The sequence below is a fragment of the Chelonia mydas genome, chromosome 8 (genome assembly GCF_015237465.2).
Source record: "Chelonia mydas isolate rCheMyd1 chromosome 8, rCheMyd1.pri.v2, whole genome shotgun sequence".
NCBI classification, from domain to species: Eukaryota; Metazoa; Chordata; order Testudines; family Cheloniidae; genus Chelonia; species Chelonia mydas.
In genome coordinates, this window is record NC_057854.1 from 106,266,452 (window position 1) to 106,292,155 (window position 25,704).

The window sequence follows — 25,704 nt, forward strand, 5'->3', positions numbered from 1 at the left end:
CTTGTCCACCTGGATCTGCGGAACAATGATCTGCTCTCTGTGGATGCACTAGTCCTGCAGCTGATGGAAAGAACCCAACAGGTCCTGCTTCAGGGGAACCCCTGGGTCTGTAATTGCTCCATGTATCCTTTCCAGCAATGGCAACAACAAAGACGAGGTGAGGGAAGGACTGAGGGCAGGGCTACCATGGGTAAAGAGGAGGGACTGAAGGGCAAATGCCCTGGAAGGGTTCAGATAAGGATTACAGGAGTAACAGATGTAGAAAACCTATTTGGTCCCTTTTATTCCATCTCTTCTGATTAATGCAGGTTATTTCCAGCAGACTATTTTCTAGGGTTTCTCTAATCCTTTTTTAAGGGACATCAACTTAAAAAATCACTCTGAAAGTTTTTATGTACTGTGGTTACAAGTAGAAAAGGAGTACTTGTGGCACCTTAGAGACTAACCAATTTATTTGAGCATAAGCTTTATTTGGCATCCGATGAAGTGAGCTGTAGCTCACGAAAGCTTATGCTCAAATAAATTGGTTAGTCTCTAAGGTGCCACAAGTACTCCTTTTCTTTTTGCGAATACAGACTAACACGGCTGTCACTCTGAAACCTGTGGTTACAAGTAATGCCCAAGATTCCTAGAATCATGCATTAGAGAAAAGGCTTTTTTTCAGTTTGGCTAAGATTTTGAAAACTGGGCACCTAAAATTCACCTCCTAATCTATATTTAGGCACCTGAATAAATGGCCAGATTTCAAAAGTGCTAACCACTCAACAGTTCCTATTATCCACTTCAGTGGGAGCAGGACCTCAAACCTCAGAGCCCAGTTTTTGAAATGGACTAGATTTCACGGTGATGGTGTCCCTTTAACTGTTGACATTTCTATCACAATGTGAGACCTTGTCTACACTACAAATTAAGTTGATCTATGTTAGGTCAACATGCAGCCACCACAGTAATTACTGTGGTTTTTCATGTATCAGAGGGGTAGCCGTGTTAGTCTGGATCTGTAAAAGCGGCAAAGAGTCCTGTGGCACCTTATAGACTAATAGACGTATTGGAGCATAAGCTTTCGTGGATAAATACCCACTTCATTGGATGCATGCTGTGGTTTTTCATGTCCATGCTACCCTCCTTCTGCTGATGGTGCGCATCCTCACCAGGAGTGCTTGCACTGACTTAAGTGGGGCAGTGTGGGGGGCTCACAGCCAGACCCCACTCCCCCCTCGCTGCCCGGGGCTCACAGCCCAAGCTCCCACCTCAAGGCTTGCAGCCGAGGCTGTCAGTGCTGGGCAGCGGGGGGCTCTGGCTGTGAGCCCCACACAGGGCTGACAGCCAAAAAGCAATGTAAGTAACTCAGTGTCTACACTGACACTGCATCGCCCTATCTACCTCAACTTAAGTGCTACGCCTGTTGCAGAGTTGGAGTTATTAAGGCGATATAGTGGGCGACTTACATTGGTGGGAGCTACATTGTAGTGTAGATGCTTACAGAGCTTGGTCAACTTAAGCTGCCTTATGTCAACCTAACTCTGTAGTTAGGGTTGCCAGGAGTCTGGTTTTCGACCGGAGCACCTGATCAAAAAGGGACCCTGGCAACTCCGGTCAGCACTGCTGACCGGGTTGTTAAAAGTCTGGTTGGTGGTACAGCAGGGCTAAGGCAGGGTCCCTGCCTGCCATGGCACCGTGCGGCTCCCAGAAGCAGCGGCATGTCCCTCCTCCGGCTCCTACATGTAGGGGCAGCCAGGGGGCTCTGCACACTGCTCAAGAGCCGACTCTGCAGCTCCCATTGGCAGGGAACGACAGTCAATGGGAGCTGCGGGGATGGCATCTGAGGAGGGGGCAGTGCGCAGAGCCACCAGGCCATGCCTCCGCGTAGGAGCCAGAGGTGGGGACATGCCACTGCTTTCAAGAGCTGCTTGAAGCAAGCACTGCCTGGAGCCTGCACTACTGACCTCCAACATCCCAACCCCCTGCCCCAGCCCTGATCCCCCTCCCACCCTCTGAACCCCTCGGTCCCAGCCCAGAGCACCCTCCTACACCTCAAGCCCCACATTCCCAGCCCCATCTGAGTCAGCATCCCCAGCCAGAGCCCTCACACACACACCCTGGATCCCAACCCCCTGCCCTAGCCCAGAGCTCCCTCCCACACTCCAAACCCCTCACCCCAGCTTGGAGCCCCCTCCTAAACCCCAAATCCCTCCTCCCCAGCCCCACATCAGAGCCTGCACCTGCCAGAGCCCTCACCCCCCCTACACCCCAACCCTCAGCCCAGAGCCCCCTCCTGCACCCTGAACCTCTCATTTCTGGCCCCACCCTGGAATCCACACCCCCCAGCCCAGAGGCTGTACCCCCTCTCACATCCCAACCCGCTGCCTCAGCCTGGAGCCCCCTCCCATACGCCGAACCCCTTGGCTCCATGCCCCAGCCTGGAGTCCCCTCCTGCACCCCAGAACCCTCACCCCCTCTTGCATCCCAACCCCGAGCCAGCCTGGTGAACAAAGAGAGGTGGCAATGGTGTGAGCCGGGGGTGGGAACTCAGAGAAGGGGCGGGGCAGGGCAAGGGTGTTCAGGTTTGTGTCAATAGGAAGTTGGCAACCTTATCTGTAGTAGAGACCAACCCTAAATGTATTTGGTGCTTTACAGGTAACAGGCAGCTCACACTCACAGCAACTCCTCCCCCTAATTTTGTTTGTTGCTGATGGCTCCATATTTAGTGATTTCTTCCCTTGTTTCTTCCATTAGGTTTCACTAGAGGCTGAGAACAGGCTAAGTGGGTGGGCATTAGCTGGGGCACTCACTTCTGCTCTTTATATAATAAGGAGCAAGGGTAAAGACCTCCCTCCAAAATGGGGATGGCAGGATGGGTGGGAAGGTGGAGCCCGTCCTCCTGCAACTGAGTCAGGTTTTGTCTCCTAGCTGTGCAAGTACTCTGTGCCTCCCCACCAGAACTCCAGGGCCAGGAGGTCAAGACCCTGAACTTTCAGGATCTGGGCTGCAGGAGGAAACAGTGGTTTCCTCAGACTCCGCTTTCAGTCAGAAGAAAACTGCTGGCCACAGTGCAGAGAAATGACAGTAAGTTGTGCGGCTACAGGAACTCTGGTCCCATGTGAACGCTGTAGCTCCCTATTTAATCAGTTTTCCTATCAGTGGCATATTCCCGAAGTATATACCCCACTGATCCAGTATCTGAGGTCTGAATTCCTGCTCTGCCTCCTACCTAACCCATCGTGAGATTTTGGTTCACTCTGTTCTGCTAGGTTTGGATTCCTCTTCACTGTAACGAACATTCCTGGCAGCATCAGTAGCTGGAGAGGCTGCCTGATCTTTGCTCTGGACCTTGTCAGAGTGAGTGTGTGCTGTCCTGGCTGGGGACAAGGGCTGTAACAGTCATATCAGGTATGTCTGCACTGTAAGTAAAAACCCACAGGTGGCTGGTGTCAACTGGCTCGGGCTAAGGGGCTGTTCAGTTCTGGTGTAGATGTTGGGCTTGGGCTGGAGACTGGGCACTAAGACCCTGCAATGGTCCCAGAACTTAGGCTGCAGCCTGAGCTGGAACATCTGCATCACAATTAAACAGCTCCTTGGCCTGAGCCCAAGTCAGCTGGCACAGGCCAGCCATGAGTGTCTAATTGCAGTACAGACATACTCTTAGAGCAGGGGTCTTCACAACAAAATTTTTTGTTGTCAGAGTGCAGCCACCAACTCTTGCTGGTGGCCACATTGACACTTTTTCCTAAAATACTTAATTAACCTTAGGAAAAACAAATAAATATGCACACATACATGTCCAAATCATTGTAATCTATTTATGTAGGGTTTTTTTTATTGCAGACTCAATAATTAAAAATAACGCTGTGAAAAGTGATATTTGTATGTTTGTTAATATCACTTATCACAGCCTCCCAGCTACCTACTAAGTATGCAGTGAAAAGTGACATGTTTTTCATATCACTTTTCTCAGCAACCACCAGGACAAATAAAAGGCTGGAGGGGGGGGGATTGGAGGGGGAGGCAGCTGGGACCCAGGGCAATGGCGGGGGGGGGGGGGGGGGGGCGGGTAAGCACCGCTGCTGCAGAGCCAGAGGTTGGTGCCTGCTGCACAACCACCCAAGCCCCTGGTGGTTAGAGGCCAGAGTGTGGGGCTGGAGCCAGGGTCTGCTCCTGAAGCCCCACAGCCAGGCTCCCAAAGTCCTGCCGGTGGAGCCTGCTGCACAGCCACCCAAACCCCATTGCCCCTCCACCCATGGTGGGTCGAGAACACACCTTTCTCCTGCAGTATTGTGCCCCACCTGTCTCCAGAGGCGGTGCAGGGCAGGGCATCCAGGAGCAACAGGGAGGGAGGGAGAGGGGCTGATGTTCTGTGCCCTCCCCATCACCGCCCAGGAGGATGTTGTGGCCACAGGAAAAGCCCCTGGTGGCTGCATTTAAGAAACTCTTCGTTGTCAGATAAAGCACCAGGTAATTTTACAGAACAAAATAAGTTAACCTCATCAAAGCTATTAGAGACTCAGATACTACATGATAGGAACCAATACAATACAGGAGCCCAGAGGCTAGTTAGTGGGAGACTTATGAAATCTGAATGATCTCTTTCCATCTGAGCAGGGTAACTATCCCTCCCCCAAGACCTTATGCTGAGCTGCAGATTATCCCTTTCTAGGGTTTTAGAAGAAAATTCTTCAAAAAGGTCAGAATTTACCCAGTGTTAGCACTTGAGAGAAACCTTTTACATTAGCAAAGCTGTGGCAGTTTATACCACTTATTCCAATGAACAGCTGCCATTTAACAGCTTCTCAGTATTTAATGAAATGAAACAAAACATTACTCCTTCCTCATCACACCATTTCCTAGACAAAACATTTGCAAATTCCTATATTCCATTCAACAGAGTGGAGAACCACCCTTTTGTTTTTCTCAGGATTATTCCATTTACACAAATCCTGGCACTTTACATTCAAATTATAAGAACACAAGAGCATAAGAATGGCTCTACTGAGTCAGGCCAAAGGTCCATCTAGCCCAGTATCCTGTCTTCTGATAAAAAGAAAATGAGGACTTGTGGCACCTTAGAGACTAACAAATTTATCTGAGCATAAGCTTTCGTGAGCTACAGCTCACTTCATCGGATGCATTCAGTGGAAAATACAGTGGGGAGATTTATATACACAGAGAACATGAAACAATAGGTGTTACCATACACACTGTAACGAGATAATCAACGTGGGCCATTTCCAGTAGTTGACAAGAACATCTGAGGGGGGGGGGAGAGATCAGCTGCTGGAAATGGCCCACCTTGATCATCACTACAAAAGGTGTCTTCCCCCCCCCCCCAACCCCCGCTCTCCTGCTGGTAATAGCTCACCTTACCTGATCACTCTTGTTACAGTGTGTATGGTAACACCCATTGTTTCATGTTCTCTGTGTATATAAATCTCCCCACTGTATTTTCCACTGAATGCATCCGATGAAGTGAGCTGTAGCTCACGAAAGCTTATGCTCAAATAAATGTGTTAGTCTCTAAGGTGCCACAAGTCCTCCTTTTCTTTTTGCGGATACAGACCAACACGGCTGCTACTCTGAAACCTGTCTTCTGACAGTGGCCAGTGCTAGGTGCCCCAGAGGGAATGAACAGAACAGGGAATCATCAAGTGATCCATCCCATGTTGCTCATTCCCAATTTTGTTAGGCTTTATCTTCACTGCCCATCCCCACCCAAAAAAAGTGTTAACTTAGGCACATTAACCATCCCACCTTAAAATCCTAGTGGAAACAAGGCACTGTAGTATTTACCACAAGGCAGCTAAGCTATACCCTTGCCTGTGACTGACCTCACTTATTTATTATTTTTAACAGTGAAGACATAGCCAAAATTAGGATTTAAAGATGTGTTAGATTATCTGGATCCATCTAATTAAAACCTTCAAAGCTAAAGACAAAGCAAATTGTACTGTAACACTTGCTCCGCTGAGACTTTAACTTGTGCTGCTTGCACTTGCTAAAGAACAATTTGCTTTGTCTTGACTAAAGTTTAAGGTTTTAATTAGATGGAGCCAGATAACATACCTTTAAATCCTAACTTAGACAAAGCCTTGGTAAATTGTCTCCCAGACATGGGATTGTGTGTCACCAACCCAAATTATCTCAGAAAAAGTGTTTGAGGGTGTTAACTATTAGTAACTCTTCCAAATTCACTAATACATAAACTCCCTTGTTCCCCTTTAATAATTAAACCCTCAATTTCCTTTCATACAGAGCTGTACCTGCTTTAATGGTGTTTTCTGTTAGGCTGAAAATTTCAACAGCAGGCAACTTCAGTTCTGAACACACTGGGCCCAATTCACCCTGCAATCATTTGCACCCATGCAAAGAGAATGTGAAGTGGGTGTAAAATGCTACCATTCTAATAGGCACCATTAAGCAGCACCACTGTGGCTTATGGAGCAACAGCCCAAGTATTCACCCTATGTCTATGGTAGTAGGGCCTGGCAATCCCTCACCCATCAGGAAGATACTGGTGAGACATGGGGATTCCCTGAACTACTCCATCTCTCTTTCCTCTGCAGCAATCACCACTGCAGCAACCACTACCTCGCCTGCAGGGAAGGGAGGGAACAGCTGGCCATACTTGGTGGGCTTCCTTGTATCAGCTGTTGCCATCTCCATCCTGATTGCACTAGCTGCAAAGTGCAAATTATTCCATATGAACTTTGCCAGCTACCGCCACCAGCCACTGCCTGACACCAGCTCGATGGGAGGCAGCCATGTTGAGAGGGGGGTTGCCTGGGGGGAGAACCAATCCATGCCTAGTGCTGCTGGGCTGCAACTGGAGGATGATGATGGCTTCATTGAAGATAACTACATCCAGCCAAGTGAACAGCTGAAGGAAGAAGACGAATTGGAGCCACATTTCTCCCTCTGAGGCTGGGACTTCACCCATGCTCCCCTCCCAGCTGTCCCTCTTCATCTTCTGGGGCCAGGGCATTCAACTCCTGGCCTGTCATTTCAACCCTCAGCAGCCCAGGACCTCCACCTCCATTCCTAGCCTTCCTTCTCCACTGAGTCATCACTATTCTTGTTTTAGCTTCCACTGTTTAACTTGGGGGGTGGGGCCAACATGAAAAAAGGAGCTGAGAAGTGACATGAGAGAAGGGTGTGATGAGGAACGGGTCAGCATGGGAGAGGAGTTTATGGGAGCAGAGCTTTCTGGGAAGCTATTAGGTTCCAATTTTATCCCTGGTTTAACAGCAGCAACTTCAATGGTGTTACACTAGGGAACAGTATAACCCAAAGTGCAGGGAGGTCTGTCTTGGCACTGAAAACAAACTGCTCTTTACTCATCTGTACATCTTTGCTTCAGTATTTGAAATGCCATAAAGCAAAAAGTGAAAGCCAGCCTGGTGCAGCCTTTGCTCCTAGCATGAGGCCATGAAGAGACCCCCAACCCTCAGCACCAGCCTCATGCACGCCAGCCTGAGCCAGAGCTCCAGAAGACCAGCATTGAGACGGACACACACCAGCACAGACACTCCTGAGTCTGGTGAAATTGCACAGAGAAGACAAAGGCTAGAACATTCCCCATGAGATCCTGTCTCTCTGCAGCCTCCAGTGACTCTGCTCTGGAGAGGGAGGTACCGCCCATCAACATGACAAAGCCACTAACCTGTGTATCAAGCCTGCTTTCCGATCCTAGCTCATATGAGAGCTCAGAGGCCATAGGAGGGGAAAAGCCAGGGAGAGTTATAAGAGGAGCATATGGGAAGCTGTCTGGCTGTGGTGCCAAACGGGCTCTGTTGTTTAACCTGACTGTGTGTGGCTGCACAGCATGTCTCACAGGTCACTCTCATGGCTCCTTCCACTTCAGAGCTGGACCTTGTTTGGGTTTATTCCTTTTGATTGGCTGCCCTCCTGGTTACAAGGCCCAGCTCTTGCAGTGGGAACTGGCTGCTGAGTCCTGAAACCAGATTGATGATATCTCTAACACACAGTGATGTTATCCTCGTGCCTATTATCCTCCTGAGGGGTCCCAGCTTTACAGGCTGAATCTGTGGGGATGCTCCATCAAGGGTGAAATACAGCCATCTGTTTAAGAGAACAGGAGGCAAAGGAGAATCCTTGGCCTAGTAGAAACTGCACAAGCATGTGTCAACCTAATAAAATACACATTTTTTTTTAAACTGTGTGTGCAGGGTGAAGACAAGCAGCTTCCTCTCTTTATTTTGTGAAAAAACCCTTCTTCCCTGCCAGTGTTACCAGGTGTGATACATGTGGAACAGCATAAACTCTTGTAGCACCCCCTCTCCACCTGGTTACCTCCTTTAATGCCAATCTGCTTACAGATCTGGGTTCTTTTGGATCCTGCCACCCACCTAGCAGGGTGTATCTTCTTTCTTTTTTCCTATGAAATTATTTGGCTGTGCCTCCACCCCCCTCGCTCCTTTCTGGCAGGGTCACCAGGGCAGCTTGGGCAGAAAATTCTAACTACAGGGTAATCCCCACTTACTTGCCAGATAGTTGGAAACGTCCAAGAAATAACACAAATACATACAATATATTCAACACAATAATTATATTAAACAGGATACAAATACAACACAACAGGGTAAAACACTATTTTTAGGGTCACTGGTGCCCACTCTGAAAATACTGTGACAAAGCTCTGTCCTTGCCTCCACGGGTCCCACGTTTCCTGGCTAACTGGGAGGCTTTTAACTAGTTTCAGCCAGCCCCTGATTGGCTTCAGGTGTCCCAATCAACCTAGCATTCTCCCTGCCTTCTGGAAAGTTCTTAATTGGCCCCAGGTGTCTTAATTGACCTGGAGCAGCTACCATTTCACTTATCCTGGTTCCAGGGATTTGTTTAGCCTGGAGCTAATATATCTATCTCCCACTACTTTTCTATAGCCATCTGGCCTTGCCCCGTCACAATACCCATGACTTGATGTATCAAATGTAAAATTAGTGTCCCACTACTACACGTACTTTGTTGCGGCCCTTGATGACCTATAACCACAAAATTCTTCTTTACAGTGGTTTAGCAGGGTGGCTGACTGGGTTGAGCAGGGTGGCTGACAGCCCAAAGGACTCACAAGTGGGAGAAGGTGGTAAATCCCTCCACAGGTGTAATATGCAGCAGGTTATAAAATCCTCAAACCCTTACTCCCTGGCTTGAGGACCCAGTTCAGGGGGTAGGGGGACCCCAAAACAAATTACCTGACTAACTAAAAGATGTGCACTCACAAACTACATGAATGATCCTCAGGTTCGAAGATGACTCTGGACTCCTCAGTCACTGTAGATGGGCTGCTCTCTGCTGGCAGGGATCCTTTTCAGGCAGGAGTCAGGCTGTGTCGGTCCCAGGATTTCCCCTCACCACAAGGGGTGCAGGGCTCCTGGTGTAGTAGGTTACACAACTACACTAACATCCAAACTGTAGCCTCCTAGCGCAGCCTCCAGACACACACTCCGCAGGCAGCAGCCCTGGACTAGCACACAGAGCAAAGTTGACCATATGGTGACTGTTCTCACCTAGGGAGCTGGAGGGAGAACTCAGCCTGGCTGGGGAAGTTTCCCAGCAAACTCTACAAATTGGGAATCATCAGTGGGGAAGGAAAAACCCAGCGGAGGGATCTGCTATCAGGTCCCTAGAAGCCTATTCTCAGGGGGAGCCCTGCATCCTGGCCTGGGACTCACCAGCTCCCCACACAGCCAGTCCTGCCCTTTTCCTGACTGGCTCTACACTCGCTCCAACATGGCTTCTCCCCTTTTCTCAACTCCCTGGGAGGGCCTATTGGTTGTTGGGCAGACTATGAGTCTGCCTTGGCTCCCTCTCCCTGCCAGGGACAGTATGCCTCTCCCTGAGCTGCCAGCAGACAGGGTCCCAGGAATCTATGTAATCTCCTTGGGGGTTACACTCCTTATGTCTTTGTTTCCTCTGTAGAATGCTATGTGCAAATATTAAATAATCAAACAGATTCATGGAACAGGATGGAAGTCCCAGAATTAGAACTGGGCCAAAACACTGGGGTTAATACACTACTCCTTAAAACAAAGGGTTCTGAAACTTTTAATCCTTTGGGGAAAAAATCAGCTGATTCCAGGATGGATAGCACCAAGAAAGTAGCCACATTTTAGGGGGTTAGGGACACCATTAGGGATTTCTAACTATCCCCAGCTGGAATCCCCTCTTCCCACAGCCCTGCGATCCTGACATCATCTCTAGCCTGCCATCTCCCCTTAGCATGATTCCTTCAGAAAGAGAATTACAGGGCTGGGATTCAAAGTGAGTCTGTTTCTACTCTTAAAATTGCCTTCCCAGTCTGGCTTGTTCCAACATAATTAACTGCTGGGAAAGCATTGGTGCCAACTATCCTGATTTTATCATGACTCACGATATTTGGTGTTTTCTTTAAAGTCCCAGCTCCTAGAATCACGTGAATTGTGTTTGACGGGAGATGTGTTAATTCTGATGGAATAAATGGGCTCAGAGTCAAAGGTGTTAACATGACCCATCACTGTACAATATGGTTTGGTGTTTTGAGTACAGAGAATGTGGCTTGCTTAGGACTTGTCTATGCTAGAAAAGTTTTTTTTCGCACTGGTATAGCGATACTAGCAACTGCTACTAGTGTAGATGAAGACTTTACTGGCATAGAAGTGCTTCTGTCAATATAGCTTATACAAGTTCCCTGAATAGAATAAGCTACACTGGAAAACCACTTTTATGAGGGTATAAGTGTATGTAACACTTGGCTTATACCCATAAAACCTCCACACCCTTAATTGACATAGCTTTGCTGGTATAAATTTTAAAGTGTAGACCAGGCCTTAGTTCCATGGCAAACACACTAGAAAATTAATGGCAAAATTTGGAGAATTATTGATTAAAATACACAGAAAAAAAATCCAAAACAAAATAGAGCATTTTGAAACTTAAACTGCAAAACAATCCTAATCAAAATGTATCAAAGTCCCATTTCAGAGAGAGGTTATTGGTTAGAGTCCCTTATTTGTCCAACAGTTTTCCCTAGGTTAGGTCCGTGACCCGTGGTGCCTGGGGCAGCCCTCATTGGTAATGCCAAGGTCAGGACAGGCTGCAAAAGGGAGAGCAGATACTCCCAAGACTGGTGGGTAACACTGAAGTTAAACCTCTCAACTAGTCACAAACTGTGCTTCTGATCCCCCACACTGATTATCAAGAAGGAAAAAAAGAAATCACACAGCCCCCTTTACTGCATTCCAGTCTCTGACCCCCAGTCAGCACCTAGGTCCAGTACAGTGAGAAGTTATTTTAAACTCTGCTCACATATGCAAAATGTTCTTCTGACCTCAGAAGGGTCAGCCACATTACCAGGTCAGTATAGGTTTGGATCTTACCCAAAATACCAGCCAATTATAAAGTAAAAAGGAAGAACAAGAAGAGAGATGTTAATGGTAAAGCAGTTACATACATACCAAGACTTCAAAGTCCATATAGCAGGTTCCTAGCAGTACTGGTGAGTTTGCTGGCTTGAAAATCCCTCTGGATCACATCCACAGCTTCAAAAGGGTAGCCATGTAAGTCTGTATCCACAAAAACAACAAGGAGTCCGGTGGCACCTTAAACACTAACAGATTTATTTGAGCATAAGCTTTTGTGGATAACCCCCCCCCCCCCACTTCTTCAGATACATGGAGTGAAAATTACAGATATAGGCATAAATATACTGGCACATGAAGAGAAGGGAGGTGCCTCACAAGTGGAGAACCAATATTGACCAGGCCAATTCAGTCAGGATAGATGTGGTCCACTCCCAATAATTGATGAGGAAGAGTCAATACCAAGAGAGGGGAAATTGCTTTTGTAGTAAGCCAGCCACTCCCAGTCCCTATTCAAGCCCAAATTAATGGTGTTAAAGTTTGCAAATGAATTGTAGCTCTGCAGTTTCTCTTTGAAGTCTGTTTTTGAAGCTTTTTTGTTGAAGGATGGCTACTTTTAAATCTGTTATAGAATGTCCAGGGAGATTGAAGTGTTCTCCTACAGGCTTTTGTATGTTACCACTCCTGATTTCTGATTTGAGTCCATTTATTCTTTTACGTAGAGACTGTCTGGGGTACATTGGTTTGGCCAATGTACATGGCAAAGGGGCATTGCTGGCACATATCTAGCACATGATGGCATATATCTACATTAGTAGATGTGCAGGTGAATGAGCCCCTGATGGTGTGGCTGATGTGGTTAGGTCCTCTGATGGTGTTGCTAGAGTAGATAGGGGCACAGAGTTGGCAATGGGGTTTATTACAGGGATTGATTCCCAGGTTAGTGTTTCTGTGGTGAGGTATGTAGTTGCTGGTGAGTATTTGCTTCAGGTTGGGGGGCTGTCTGTAAGCGACGACTGGCCTGTCTCCCAAGATCTGTGAGAGTGAGGGATCATTTTCCAGGAAAGGTTGTAGATCACTCATGATGTTCTGGAGACATTTTAGCTGGGGGCTGTATGTGATAGCCAGTGGTCTTCTCTTCTTTTCCTTGTTGGGCCTGTCCTGTAGTAGGTGACTTTTGGGTACCCGTCTCGCTCTGTCAATCTGTTTCCTCACTTCCCTAGGTGGCTACTGTAGTTTTAAGAACGCTTGATAAAGAACTTGCAGGTGTTTGTCTCTGTCTTAGGGATTGGAGCAAATGCGGTTGTATCTTAGGACTTGGCTGTAGATAATGGGTCATGTTATGTGTCCTGGATGGAAGCTAGAGGCATGTAGGAAAGTATAGCGGTCACTAGGTTGCCCTCCGCTGCCCTCCCTCCCCCAGTCCGCCCCACCCCTCACCCGCTGTCCTCCCTCCCCCCCAGTCCACCCCATCCCTCACCCGCTGCCCTTCCTCCCTCACCCCCAGTCCACCCCATCCCTCACCCGCTGCCCTTCCTCCCTCACCCCAGTCCGCCCCACCCCTCACCCGCTGCCCTCCCTCCCCCAGTCCTCCCCACCCCTCACCCGCTGCCCTTCCTCCCTCCCCCCCCAGTCCACCCCACCCCTCACCCGCTGCCCTTCCTCCCTCACCCCCAGTCCTCCCCACCCCTCACCCGCTGCCCTTCCTCCCTCCCCCCAGTCCTCCCCACCCCTCACCCGCTGCCCTTCCTCCCTCCCCCCAGTCCTCCCCACCCCTCACCCGCTGCCCTTCCTCCCTCCCCCCCAGTCCACCCCACCCCTCACCCGCTGCCCTTCCTCCCTCCCCCCCAGTCCACCCCACCCCTCACCCGCTGCCCTTCCTCCCTCCCCCCCCAGTCCACCCCACCCCTCACCCGCTGCCCTTCCTCCCTCCCCCCCAGTCCACCCCACCCCTCACCCGCTGCCCTTCCTCCCTCCCCCCCAGTCCACCCCACCCCTCACCCGCTGCCCTTCCTCCCTCCCCCCCAGTCCACCCCACCCCTCACCCGCTGCCCTTCCTCCCTCACCCCCAGTCCACCCCACCCCTCACCCGCTGCCCTTCCTCCCTCACCCCCAGTCCACCCCACCCCTCACCCGCTGCCCTTCCTCCCTCCCCCCAGTCCTCCCCACCCCTCACCCGCTGCCCTTCCTCCCTCCCCCCAGTCCTCCCCACCCCTCACCCGCTGCCCTTCCTCCCTCCCCCCAGTCCTCCCCACCCCTCACCCGCTGCCCTTCCTCCCTCCCCCAGTCCACCCCACCCCTCACCCGCTGCCCTCCCTCCCTCCCTCCCTCCCTCCCCAGTCCACCCCACCCCTCACCCGCTGCCCTCCCTCCCCCCAGTCCTCCCCACCCCTCACCCGCTGTCCTCCCTCCCCCAGTCCTCCCCACCCCTCACCCGCTGCCCTTCCTCCCTCCCTCCCCCCCAGTCCACCCCACCCCTCACCCGCTGCCCTTCCTCCCTCCCCCCCAGTCCACCCCACCCCTCACCCGCTGCCCTCCCTCCCTCCCTCACCCCAGTCCTCCCCACCCCTCACCGGCTGTCCTCCCTCCCCCAGTCCTCCCCACCCCTCACCCGCTGCCCTTCCTCCCTCCCCCCAGTCCGCCCCACCCCTCACCCGCTGCCCTCCCTCCCTCCCCAGTCCACCCCACCCCTCACCCGCTGCCCTCCCTCCCTCCCTCCAGTCCACCCCACCCCTCACCCGCTGCCCTTCCTCCCTCCCCCCAGTCCTCCCAACCCCTCACCCGCTGTCCTCCCTCCCCCAGTCCTCCCCACACCTCACCCGCTGCCCTTCCTCCCTCCCCCAGTCCTCCCCACCCCTCACCCGCTGCCCTTCCTCCCTCCCCCAGTCCACCCCACCCCTCACCCGCTGTCCTCCCTCCCCCAGTCCTCCCCACCCCTCACCCGCTGCCCTTCCTCCCTCCCCCAGTCCTCCCCACCCCTCACCCGCTGTCCTCCCTCCCCCCAGTCCGCCCCACCCCTCACCCGCTGCCCTCCCTCCCCCAGTCCTCCCCACCCCTCACCCGCTGCCCTTCCTCCCTCCCCCAGTCCTCCCCACCCCTCACCCGCTGTCCTTCCTCCCTCCCCCCCAGTCCACCCCACCCCTCACCCGCTGCCCTCCCTCCCCCAGTCCTCCCCACCCCTCACCCGCTGCCCTTCCTCCCTCCCCCCCAGTCCACCCCACCCCTCACCCGCTGCCCTCCCTCCCCCCAGTCCGCCCCACCCCTCACCCGCTGCCCTCCCTCCCCCAGTCCTCCCCACCCCTCACCCGCTGCCCTTCCTCCCTCCCCCCCCAGTCCACCCCACCCCTCACCCGCTGCCCTTCCTCCCTCCCCCCAGACCTCCCCACCCCTCACCCGCCGCCCCCCCCCGTCCGCCCCCCACGCCCCGCTGCCCCGCCCTTGCCGGCGCGAGGCTCGGGCGGGCGGCTCCCGGAAGGGCGCTGGGGCCCGCGCAGCTCGGGGCGGAAATGGGCCTGTCCCGGTAGCGGCCAGGGCGGCGCGGCTGGGCCGGCGGCGGGTGAGTCGGGCGGGAACGTGGCGGCCTGGCTCGGCTCGGCTCGGCTCGGGCCAGAGCCTGAAACCTGCCGTGTGCGGCGCCCCCCCCCTCGCGCCGCCCCCCGACTCTGCCTGGGGCGGGAGACCTGGTCCCCCCCCTCGGGTCTCTGCCTGGGGCGGGAGACCCTGCTGGCCCCCCCACTCCCCCCCGGTCTCTGCCTGGGGCGGGTGACCCTGGCCCCCCCCTCCGGTTCCTGCCCCCCCCGGCTCTCTGCCTGGGGCGGGTGACCCTGGCCCCTCCTCCGGTTCCTGCCCCCCCCGGTCTCTGCCTGGGGCGGGTGACCCTGGTCCCCCCCCCTCCGGATCCTGCCCCCCCCCCCGGGGTCTCTGCCTGGGGCAGGTGACCCGGTCCGGCCCGCCCCCGGCTCTCTGCCTGGGGCGGGTGACCCTGGTCCCAAGACGGGTGTCTTTTAAGTTGTCCCAGATATCTATGATACACCAAGACAGGATTCACTCCTGATTTTGAAGAATAATCTGTTTGGGTCTTCACTTACCTAGAGAAAAGTGTCTTCATCAGAGGGGGACCCAGTTTTAGTTTACGTCCACTGGCAAAAAGCATTAAGTGCCAGAAACCACTATTTTACTGTGAAGTTCTGGGAGGAAAGCTTTAGGTGATTGCAAAAAGAAAAGGAGGACTTGTGGCACCTTAGAGACTAACCAATTTATTTGAGCATAAGCTTTTGTGAGCTACAGCTCACTTCATGGGATGCATTCACCACCGATGAAGTGAGCTGTAGCTCACGAAAGCTTATGCTCAAATAAATTGGTTAGTCTCTAAGGTGCCACAAGTCCTCCTTTTCTTTTTGTGAATACAGACTAACACGGTTGTTACTCTGAAACTTGTCATTAGGTGATTATTTGCCGTGTTAATTTGATGGTTTGATTAAACTGATGATTTAATGCCAGTGTTGCTGCTAATGAACCTTATTTCTAGCCTTAATATGATAATTCCATTGTTTTGTCCATAATTGGTTTGTTAGAATTTGTAATAGCCTAATCTCTGTGGTATGTTCTAAAATTCATAAAAAACATGAGTTCCTTCAGTAAGTAATTTGGGTCAGAGTCCTAGAGAACTTCAGTCTATCAGCTGATCCAACTCAGATCCCAGATAGCTCCTTCCTTAAATTAGCCTAGTTCTCTCACCTGCCATTCCTTGTGTCTGTCTAGACTATACATTTTAATAATTTTGGGAATAAAATTCCTGGATGCTCAACTCTTTCTTGCCTATGTCCCCAGGGTGAATAGATTCAAACATTTCTGCTTAGTGTCAGGAAGCAAAAATTTCCACAGGTGCTCACTAAAGATACACATCCAGCTAAACAGAAGCATACACAAGGACAGAAATATGATACAGGCCAGATGGTGATCCCATCTCCCTCTCCTCTTGCCCACCCATCTGCTTCTCTCTTTCCCTTTGTTCCTCCCATGTTTCAGCCTGTCTTTTTCTTGGAATTGCAGCCTTCAGCAGGGCTGTCACTCAGATGATGGGTGTAGAAATAAGATGCGTGCATTTTGATTCTTCTCTTTGTTTTGTTTCCAGGCCTTGTTTGGATGGGACAATGGCTCTAACCTTCATGTCCTTACAAGAATTAATCAGGGAGGATTTCCTGACCTGTAAAATCTGCTATGATCTCTACACAGTGCCAAAGATCCTTCCATGTCTGCACAGTTACTGCCAGCATTGCCTGGAACCACTAGTGAGGGATGGAGCCCTCCAGTGTCCTGAGTGCCGGCTGCAAACAGATGTCCCAGGAGGTGCCTCAAATCTGAAAACCAACTTCTTCATCAACAGCCTCCTGGAGTTATTCCAGATTAAACACAACAGGGATTTGGCCTGCACAGTCTGCTCAGATGCCCAGAAGATCTTGACTGCCACTGCCCGTTGCCTAGACTGCAAGGATTTCTTGTGCCAGTCCTGCACTCAGGGCCATTGCTGCTCCCGTCTTACTCTTCATCATAAGGTGGTGAAGCTTGAGGAGTTTCTAGCTGGGGAATATGATGCTGAGATGAGGCTGCTGCAGGAGCTGTGCTGCCAGGACCACCAGCAGGAAGCTCTGCGATTCTTCTGTGACACCTGCAGTGCTCCCATCTGCAGGGACTGCCGTATGCTAGACCATTTCCAGCACAAGGTGGTCTCTATGGCAAATGCTGTGCAGAGGGAAAGGCCTTCTGTTGAGCAGCTAATTGACAGCCTGGCAGGAACGATAACATGCATCTCTGAGCAGGAAAAAGCTGTGGAGGAGACAATAGATAAGTTGAAAACATCAGGAGAGAACATAAAGGAGAGGATCACCAAATACGTGGATGACATTATCTCCTACCTCCTGGCCCAGAAGGAAGCCGTTCTGGGTGAGCTGTCTGCTTTTCTAACTCAGCAAATGGAAGGTTGTCGCTTGGTGAAAGAGGAGCTCCAGAGCCAAAAAGATAAAGCAATCAGCACCAGAGAGTTCTCTCAAAGGGTCCTCTATGTGGGAAAGGACTATGAGATCTTACACTTGGAGGGCATGATAAGGAATCGGATTCAGGAGCTCCAGACATATATCCCACGGAAACTAGAGAGCCAAATCCCTGAATTGGCCATAGCCTGGGATCAGCCGGAAATGCTGTCAGAGGCAGCACTCTTCAGTCTAGTGTTTCCCAGGGAACAACCTGAAGGAGACATGGAAACTGTTTTTGAGCCAGATAGCGAGGCATCTGCTTCCCCCAGTGAGGAGTCTGAGGATGACCCAGACTTGCCCTTGGACTCAGAAGACCAAGAAGACTCCTGTCCAAGCTCTGAAGAGAGTGCCCCTGACACTCCCGACAAGAACCCCTCTTGTTGCAGTAGGCGCAGTAAAAGGCCTAAGCGCGTGTGCACTTTTGAGGTAGACCAGTGCTGGTCCCAAGCAAAGCCCAATATCACAGGGATTGCTGTTCTGCCTCATGCTGGTGGCATTCTCCTGTTAGATCAGGAGAATGATGAGATAAAGCAGTACAGCGCTAGTGGGCACTTTCAGCAATCAATACCTCTGCCAGACTCAGATGGCGTCTTCTGTGGCATTTCGCTCTGTGGAGACGTCCTAGCTTGCTCTTCAGATTCCTTCCTCTTCTTCCTGACCCTTGAGGGCAAGTTTCTGCGCAAGTTGCTGCTAAGGGGATCCGAGTCTTCCTATGCCATCACCTCCTATGAGGACTCCTATATTGCAGTGAGTGAAGGCACACTCTGCTCCATCTCCCTTTACAGCCCTTCAGGACACTGCGTGGGCAGGGTGGCACCCACAGATTACCATGGGGGGAAGTTCCTTTTCATTGCTGTCAATGACTGGGAGGAATTCATTGTTTCAGACTTCATCAAGAAGCAGATTGTCATCATTGAGAAGTCTGGGCTGATCCTCAATGTGCTGAAGACCTCACACTCGCTGCTGACAAAGCCGTTCAGTGTATGCGTGGACGTGTCTAGTAACATTTTTGTGGTCGATCAGTTGAAGGTGATTAAATTTTCACCAGACGGTGAGACAGGGGAGGTAGTGTTGAGCAACCAAAGTCGGCTGAAGAGACCCCGTGTCCTTGCTGTGGACGACGGCGGGCGCCTTGTTCTGGTGCAAGAGGATGGTTACGTCCACATTTATTGTTTCTAGTTCACACCCTTGGAGAATGTGGGCTGAGTGCCCCAAAGTAGCTGGTTCTGTAACCTCAGGTCCCAAACCTTTATGTTAATAGTGCGCCAGAGTAATCCCACTAGTACTATCACCTCCAGATGCGTTACAGAGCTTTAGCCCTGACTCTGGGTGTCAGTGGAGCAGATATGTCTGGGCAGGAATCTTTGTGCTCCAAGTGTTTTGAAAATACTCGGAGCCCAGGGGAGCTGGAGGTAGAAATATTATTTCACTAACTGAGATGAGATCCATATTGCTAAAACTTTCTACGCTCTCCCAGCTCACCTGACAGCTTCTGCAGGGGATACTGCAATGTTATAGTCCGTGCTATCAGTGCCTGAGGTGAACAGCTGGAGAGCTGGGAATAATGGCCAGCTCTAAGGAAATGGCAGAAAGGAAATGCCTTTGCTTAATGTGCATTTGGTAGTTGGCATTGATAGATGACAGGTGCCTTTTGAACTGTTTCATGTTAAAGTAACATCTCTTCCCCTGCCCACCTTACCTCTCCATTAGAGCTGTGAACTGATAGAACTCTGACTTTCACTTTAGCTGTTCTGGAGTGTGTCCCAGATTAAGGGAGTGTTCAGAAAAATGACCTCCTTCTATTTCTCAGCATCCCCTTTGCCATCTTAGCCCAGCCAGCCACTGAATTTCTCTCCCTCCTATCCCCCCGAGTCATAGTCCTCCTTGAGCAGGATGACCAAACATCACAAAGGAACCTGACACCTGCCAGAAGCTGTGGGAACCTGGTCTGAGCATTGGAAGCATCCAGTCCCACAAGTGTGAAAAGGTAAAAACGGCTAGAACTGTATCTAAAGATCCCAAGCAGAAAGCACCCAGCATTGCTGCAGCCAAGGACTGGTTAGTGCATCCATTGGGAAAGAGGTGGCAGTCGGCTCAGTTCAATGGGTGATGCAGCCTCTTACATTCCTTTTCTGTTTAGCCTGTTGAATCCAGGAAGAGCAGTCAGTGCTTGAGCAGGTCTCAGCTTTTGTTTATATTTAGGGATACAGACTAAAGCTTCCTATTGCATTCCAGCTCATCCTACTGTTAGTGTAAAACAATCATTTCTGTTTGAGCATTAACACTTTTATGTATTTGGATAATTAATAGAGCCTCATGCTTTCCCTTATGAACTGTTTTCCAATTTTTCTTCTTGTTTCGCTTTAATAAAGCCTGGTGAAATTATGAGTGTGGCAGGCCTCACTAAAGGGCATGACTCTGGCACTGAGTCGTCACAGTGACCTGAACATAAGGGATGTTTGCTGGAGCCTTTCCCTGTGTGCAGGACAGGATGTGAGAGTACATTCACTAGTTTCTTTCACTGTGTTGGCAAGAAATGTTCAGGCTCTTACAGAGCAGCTCTGTGGGAGCTATTCAGGCATTTGTCTTTGGGCTTTGTTTAAACACTTGCTGGCAAATGTGCTCTCTTACACGGATTCTCAGGGACCTAGCCATGTGCACTGTCATGTAGACATGCATTTTCTCATGCACACACACACATTAGTATTCATGTGTGTACATACAAAATGACACACAATTACTAAAGATAGTTAAGACCAAGGCAGACTGCAAAGAACTACAAAAGGATCTCTCAAAACTGGATGACTGGACAACAAAATGGCAGATGAAATTTAATGTTGATAAATGCAAAGGAATGCACATTGGAAAGCATAATCCCAACTATACATATAAAATGATGGGGTCTAAATTAGCTGTTACCACTCAAGAAAGAGCTCTTGGAGTCATTGTGGATAGGTCTCTGAAAACATCCACTCAATGTGCAGCGGCAGTCAAAAAAGCAAACAAAATGCTGGGAATAATTAAGACAGGCATAGATAATAGGACAGAAAATATCATGTTGCCTCTATATAAATCCATGGTACGCCCACATCTTGAATATTGTGTGCAGATGTGGTCGCCCCATCCCAAAAAAGATATATTGGAATTGGAAAAAGCTCAGAATGGAAAAAATCAGCAAATGGCAGGGAAGGGACAACAGGAAACTCGAGAAGCCTCATATGCATTCTTGCCCAAGGAACTATCCTTGTGCAGGACCTGATCATTCTTTGTGGGCATTCTAATGAGTGTTCTGATGTCCTCAGGCACCTCCTCATGAGAGTAATTGCTGATCTGATCTTGCCCTGTGTTTTGGCTGAAAGACACACACAGCCCACAAAATCTTTCTGTCGACATTCCAAGATGGACGAGGTGCTGAGATGGTTAAAGATCACTCTTCCAGCGATTGACAATAAATCCATGTTGTTTCAATGTCCGGTCATTGGCTAAGTTGCCCGAGTGGACCCCTCCTTGGACAGGGCTCTGCCTAGAATGTCATCCAGGAAAGACTATTCCTGTGTCCCCTTTTGCCTGAGAAAAGCCACCAGAACAATGAGGACTTTTATGAACACTCGTGAAGATGACAGTCTGAAAGGCAGTGCTTTGTATGGAAAATCGTTGGTCCCATGAGCGAATCACAGAAATCTCTTGTGCTTCCAGTGGATTGGCACATGAAGATAAGTCTTCAAATCAATTGATATAAAGTAATTCCCTTGGCAGATGGCCACTGCTATGGAATTCAAAGTCTCCATCTTAAGTCTGGTCTTTCTTATGAACTTGTTCAGGTGTTTTAAGACCAACACCACTCTGTCCTCCTCAGATCTTTTGGGTATCAGAAACAAGATTAAGTAGTGGCCAGAGAACATCTCTGCCTCAGGAACTCTCTCTATTACATGGAATTGCAGAAGCTGATCTGTGGCCTTTAGCATATTTTGCCTCTTGCTGATGCTGGAGAAGGGAGAAAACGATGATTTGGAATCTTTGAAAATTCAGTGATGTACCCATGTTGAACCACATTCAGGACCCATCTGTCCAATGTGAAGAGAGGCCATTGGTCCTTGAATTTTAATAGTTTCCCCCCATAGGTGTTGCTCATCTGAACTCTCTTGATTGTATTCAGGCATTGCTTCCAGTGTTGAAATTTGCATGGCAGGAAGAATGGTCTCTCCCCTTTCCAGGCTTGGACTTGTTCCATTTGCCTTTGCTATAGTTTCTTTCGTTCCTATAGGAGTAGCCACAAAAAGGATATGCAGACCTGTAATAAGGACGATTGTCCATTTTTCTGGAGTTGGAGTTGGGAGAGTTCTTTTTTGATTTATCTGAGATTTCCACCAGCACTCTGTCTAATGGCTTCCCAAATAACCAACTTCCTAAATATTTCAAAGCTGTTAATATGACTTTGGCTTGTATATAGTGCTTCCAAGCTCATAACCAGAGGTGCTGTCTGGTCACCACATTGGAGGCCATGGCATGCGCTGAAAACATCAAAGTATCCCTGGTTGCATCGACAGTGAAGGTTGAAGCCATTGAGTTTTTCTTTAAGTCCAAACCTAATCATGATTTCTTAGCCTTTTGTGGCCATCTAGCTGCCAAATTTGTCAGTCCAGGCTAGCACTGCTCTTGCAAAACATGTTGTCCCAGCAGAAACCCTCAGAGAGGAAGATGAAGCCTCAGACATATTATTACACAGGGATATTTCTATTCTGCAGTCGGGTTCTTTTGGGAAAAAGCCCCTTTCTGTTGGATGGTAGTGTCTTTGACTAGTGCTGAATCTGCTTTGTCCATTTTGGGATGAGAGACCAAATCTCCTTTGCTGTGGTGCACATTGTAGAATTTTTTGGCATGCCTGGACAATCCATTAGATTTTGCTGGTGTTTCCCATTCAGCCTTAATCACTTTTCCAAAAAGTCATGAAAGGGAATGTGTAGTTCAGATTTTGAACCAGCTGGAAAATATTTTTTTGTAATTTCTATGTCTATTTTTCTTCCTCCTCCCCAGAATCTTTTCTAATGGGCTCATCTGACAGGATACCCAGGTATCTAATCACCATTCGTAATGTGTTCTCAAGTGATTGGAAAAAGATCCTCTTGCTTTGTTTCATCCTGCAATTCAGGCTCTGTGTGAGAGAGAGAGAGAGTTCACCTTCCTCCTGTGAAGAAGATCCTGACTTTCCTCTTGACTTCTTCGTTTCTCTCTCAGGCTTGGATTGAACAGATTTTCCAGCCTTCTTTTTCTTTTTTTGATGTCTGTCAAGATTATGATTAAAATAAATGACAATGAAGAACAGCCACAAACAATTTTTTTATTAAGCTTTTTCTTTCCATGTATGAGAACCTTGTGTCCAGAACCGTCAGCTCTCATGATGAATGAAGAACTACTATCCCCAGAAGAATCGGCCAGTTTTCTCTTGTGTCTGAGGTAGTTTCTTGAACCCTTTCCCCCTTTTTACAATTTTACTCCTTAGGTTCTCAATCGCCACCTCCACCGAGTCAGATGAGGATTCCTGCAAACCTCTTCTGCTGTCAGGCATCTGTTATATTTGCTCTTTTGAGAGTGGATACTATAAGGGGACTCTGCTGCTGTTGCCTGGGGCTTACAGGTTGGTGACCGCTGAGGTAAAGGCACTTTTTGCACCAAATTCAAGAACTCCCTAGTCCAAGAGGGAATTTCTTCCTGGGGGGGAGATTCTGTTCTCTCTTCCATGTAGAATTCCTGACATCCCCTGGAGCTAAGGGATGGCGACCAGATTGCCTGATGAAGAAAGGGAGGAGGGGATGATGAGACGTGCTGCAGGAGGGAGTGCACCCAAAACAGTCTTACTGGCCACTCCTTGCCCTGTTGGTGGCAGATTCAGATGGTCCTGCTTATGGTTTCCCTACCTGGGCCGCTGCCTTTTTATGCAGTAGTTCCAGGCAGGAGACAAACGGCCTCTTTGAGGTTTGTCTTTGTTTTGTATTAATTCTCTCTCTCTCTCTCTCTCTCAGTAGTAGCTGGATTCAACCACCCTGCCAGTAGCTACAGGAGGGGGAGAGCTAGTCCCTCCTCAGTTATCCAGGCAGAGTAACAGATTGAGAACGGTTTCAGAGTAACAGCCGTGTTAGTCTGTATTCGCAAAAAGAAAAGGAGTACTTGTGGCACCTTAGAGACTAACCAATTTATTTGAGCATAAGCTTTCGTGAGCTACAGCTCTTGTAGCTCATGAAAGCTTATGCTCAAATAAATTGGTTAGTCTCTAAGGTGCCACAAGTACTCCTTTTCAGATTGAGAACGGGAGCTGCAGCTGAGTGCCGGGAGGAGCTAGCAGGGGAGACCTACAGTTCTGGAACTTTTGAACAAGAAATGCTCCATGCACAGATGAGATTTACCTTCTATCACCCTTCTCCCCCAAGGAACAGGTCTCTGTTTCTTAGAATTGAGTGGAAAAATGGCCTTTGCATCTCAGTATGTGAGATCGTAGCCTGTTTTGCCAGAGTGAAGCCAACATAAAACACCACATCTAGAAAACCAGGGACTATTATTAATGGCTGAGCTCCCTCTCCTCCGGAGAGGTGGTGTTGCTGGAGATAGCATAACTAGGGAGAGCAGCAGGTGCACTGCTTCCCATGCCCCGGAAAGACAGAACTGGTCTAAAAGTCAAACCTCACCATTTATGTGGGGTCCAAATTATAGGTCTTGGGGTTACAATAATCAAATCACTTTCACACAAAAGATGAGGTGGCAGGGCATCACTGAGCTCTTCGAGGGAGCAGCGTTCAGACCCATGGGTGACTACATCCCTCCCCTCTTGCATGCCAGAGCAGCCAGGCTAGCATGTAGGGTTAGCCTGTCTTTTCCATTCAGGGGTCCAAGTCTGGACAAATTAAACATATAAACTGTCAGGCATTGAAACTTGTTGAATAGTAACTCTCTGACGCCCTGCCTGCTTCCCTAGGGCCTACGTTTAGATTTTTTTTTTATAGTATGGTTTGTGCCTGCTTTTAATGTAATAAGGAGACTGAATTCCAGATTTGCTTTTTCATGTTTTTATATTTTTAAAATGAATTCCTAGGTCTTTATTTCTGAATTTATATTTTTCTTTTAAGGGGCATTTGGGCTATATCTGCTAATTAAAAAATGACAGATGTTTAAAATTAAAGATTGTTTTGAAGATAATGTAGAGGTGTGGTAAAATTTACTGCCTGTACGTCTCAAGCCACTTATCAGCATATTCAGTCCTGTGCCTAACTCCTCAAGCTAAATAATCAGGAGGCATATGGGGATGTTTTGGGGTCCTAGAGGCTGTCTTTTGCCTAGCAGGTTAAAACATGATATTGCTTCTCTTGGAACATAGGAGGAACAAGGAGAGCGGTCAGGAGCTATCTCAGAAGCAGCACATCCAGAATTCATTCCAGGAAGCAGCTGAGACAGTCAAAATTCTGCACTTCATATACTAAAAGAATTAATTTTTTAGCACTGGATCCCCCTGCTATGCCTTAGCATTCCCAAGCCTCATACACCTAAGTTACATGGAAAGGGATTTGAGTAGCACAGCCCTTTTCTCTGGCCAGCAGAGCCTCCGCTTGCTTCCTGCTTCCTCTGGGAACACTAACAGAGTATTAGTGGCCATTAAGGAGGCGTTTGCTAAGTGACTTGTAAGTTGCCTTGAGTAGTCACTGTGCTCACTCTGAGGCAGACAACAGTCAAGTGCTTACTTTGCCAGCGAGGAGGCCTAGAGAATTTTTGACACCTCTGTGGATCAGAGATTATATCGGGACTTGAGGAAAGTTAAAAATTAACTCTTTAATCCAAAATCCACTTTGTTCCTTCCCACTGGATTCATTTCCAAACATATGATTAAAGAACTGCTGTTTTGCCTGTGGGGGGTGTTGAACAGATTTGGGATAAACGCCATGGAAGATTATGTGCAATAGTGTAGCAAGTCACTAGTGAACAAGTCACTGATATTTTATCCATGCACATTGTCTGCTCTAGGAAAAGCAAATGTGAAAGACAAAAGTAAAGCAAGGGGGAGTGCATGACTCTGGGATTATGTCTCATACACGCTGGATAATGTGTATTTGCACTGCTGTGCTCTAGGAGCTGACGGAAGTACTGTTTCTACCAGCAGCCGACAGGTTCTTTAGCTTACCAGGTAGAGGCTTTCATCTGCAGACAAAGATCGCTAGTTCTATCCCCAGTACTGTATGTTTGCAGTACAGCTGATCCATAGGGTGGGACAGGTGCAATCATAAATAAGGCTAAGATTTTTGTCATGCATATTTTTAGTAAAAGTCACAGGTCATGGGCAA

The 25,704-nt window shown here is 49.3% G+C and overlaps 1 protein-coding gene across 4 annotated transcripts; it reads left to right on the forward strand.

The window, feature by feature from the left end:
* TRIM56 (tripartite motif containing 56) lies at positions 1-24,568 on the forward strand. Of its 4 annotated transcripts, none has more exons than XM_043521516.1 (2): positions 1-157; positions 16,483-24,568. In XM_043521516.1, exons 1-2 carry the CDS (start codon positions 138-140, stop codon positions 18,557-18,559), a joined length of 2,097 nt encoding a protein of 698 aa, XP_043377451.1. In that variant the 5' UTR covers positions 1-137; the 3' UTR covers positions 18,560-24,568. The 4 variants fall into 4 exon arrangements, with proteins under 4 accessions (XP_043377451.1, XP_043377453.1, XP_037762701.1 ...); XM_043521518.1 differs by lacking the exon at positions 1-157 and adding an exon at positions 3,046-3,066; XM_037906773.2 differs by lacking the exon at positions 1-157 and adding an exon at positions 14,753-14,904.
* Positions 24,569-25,704: the final 1,136 nt, after the last annotated feature.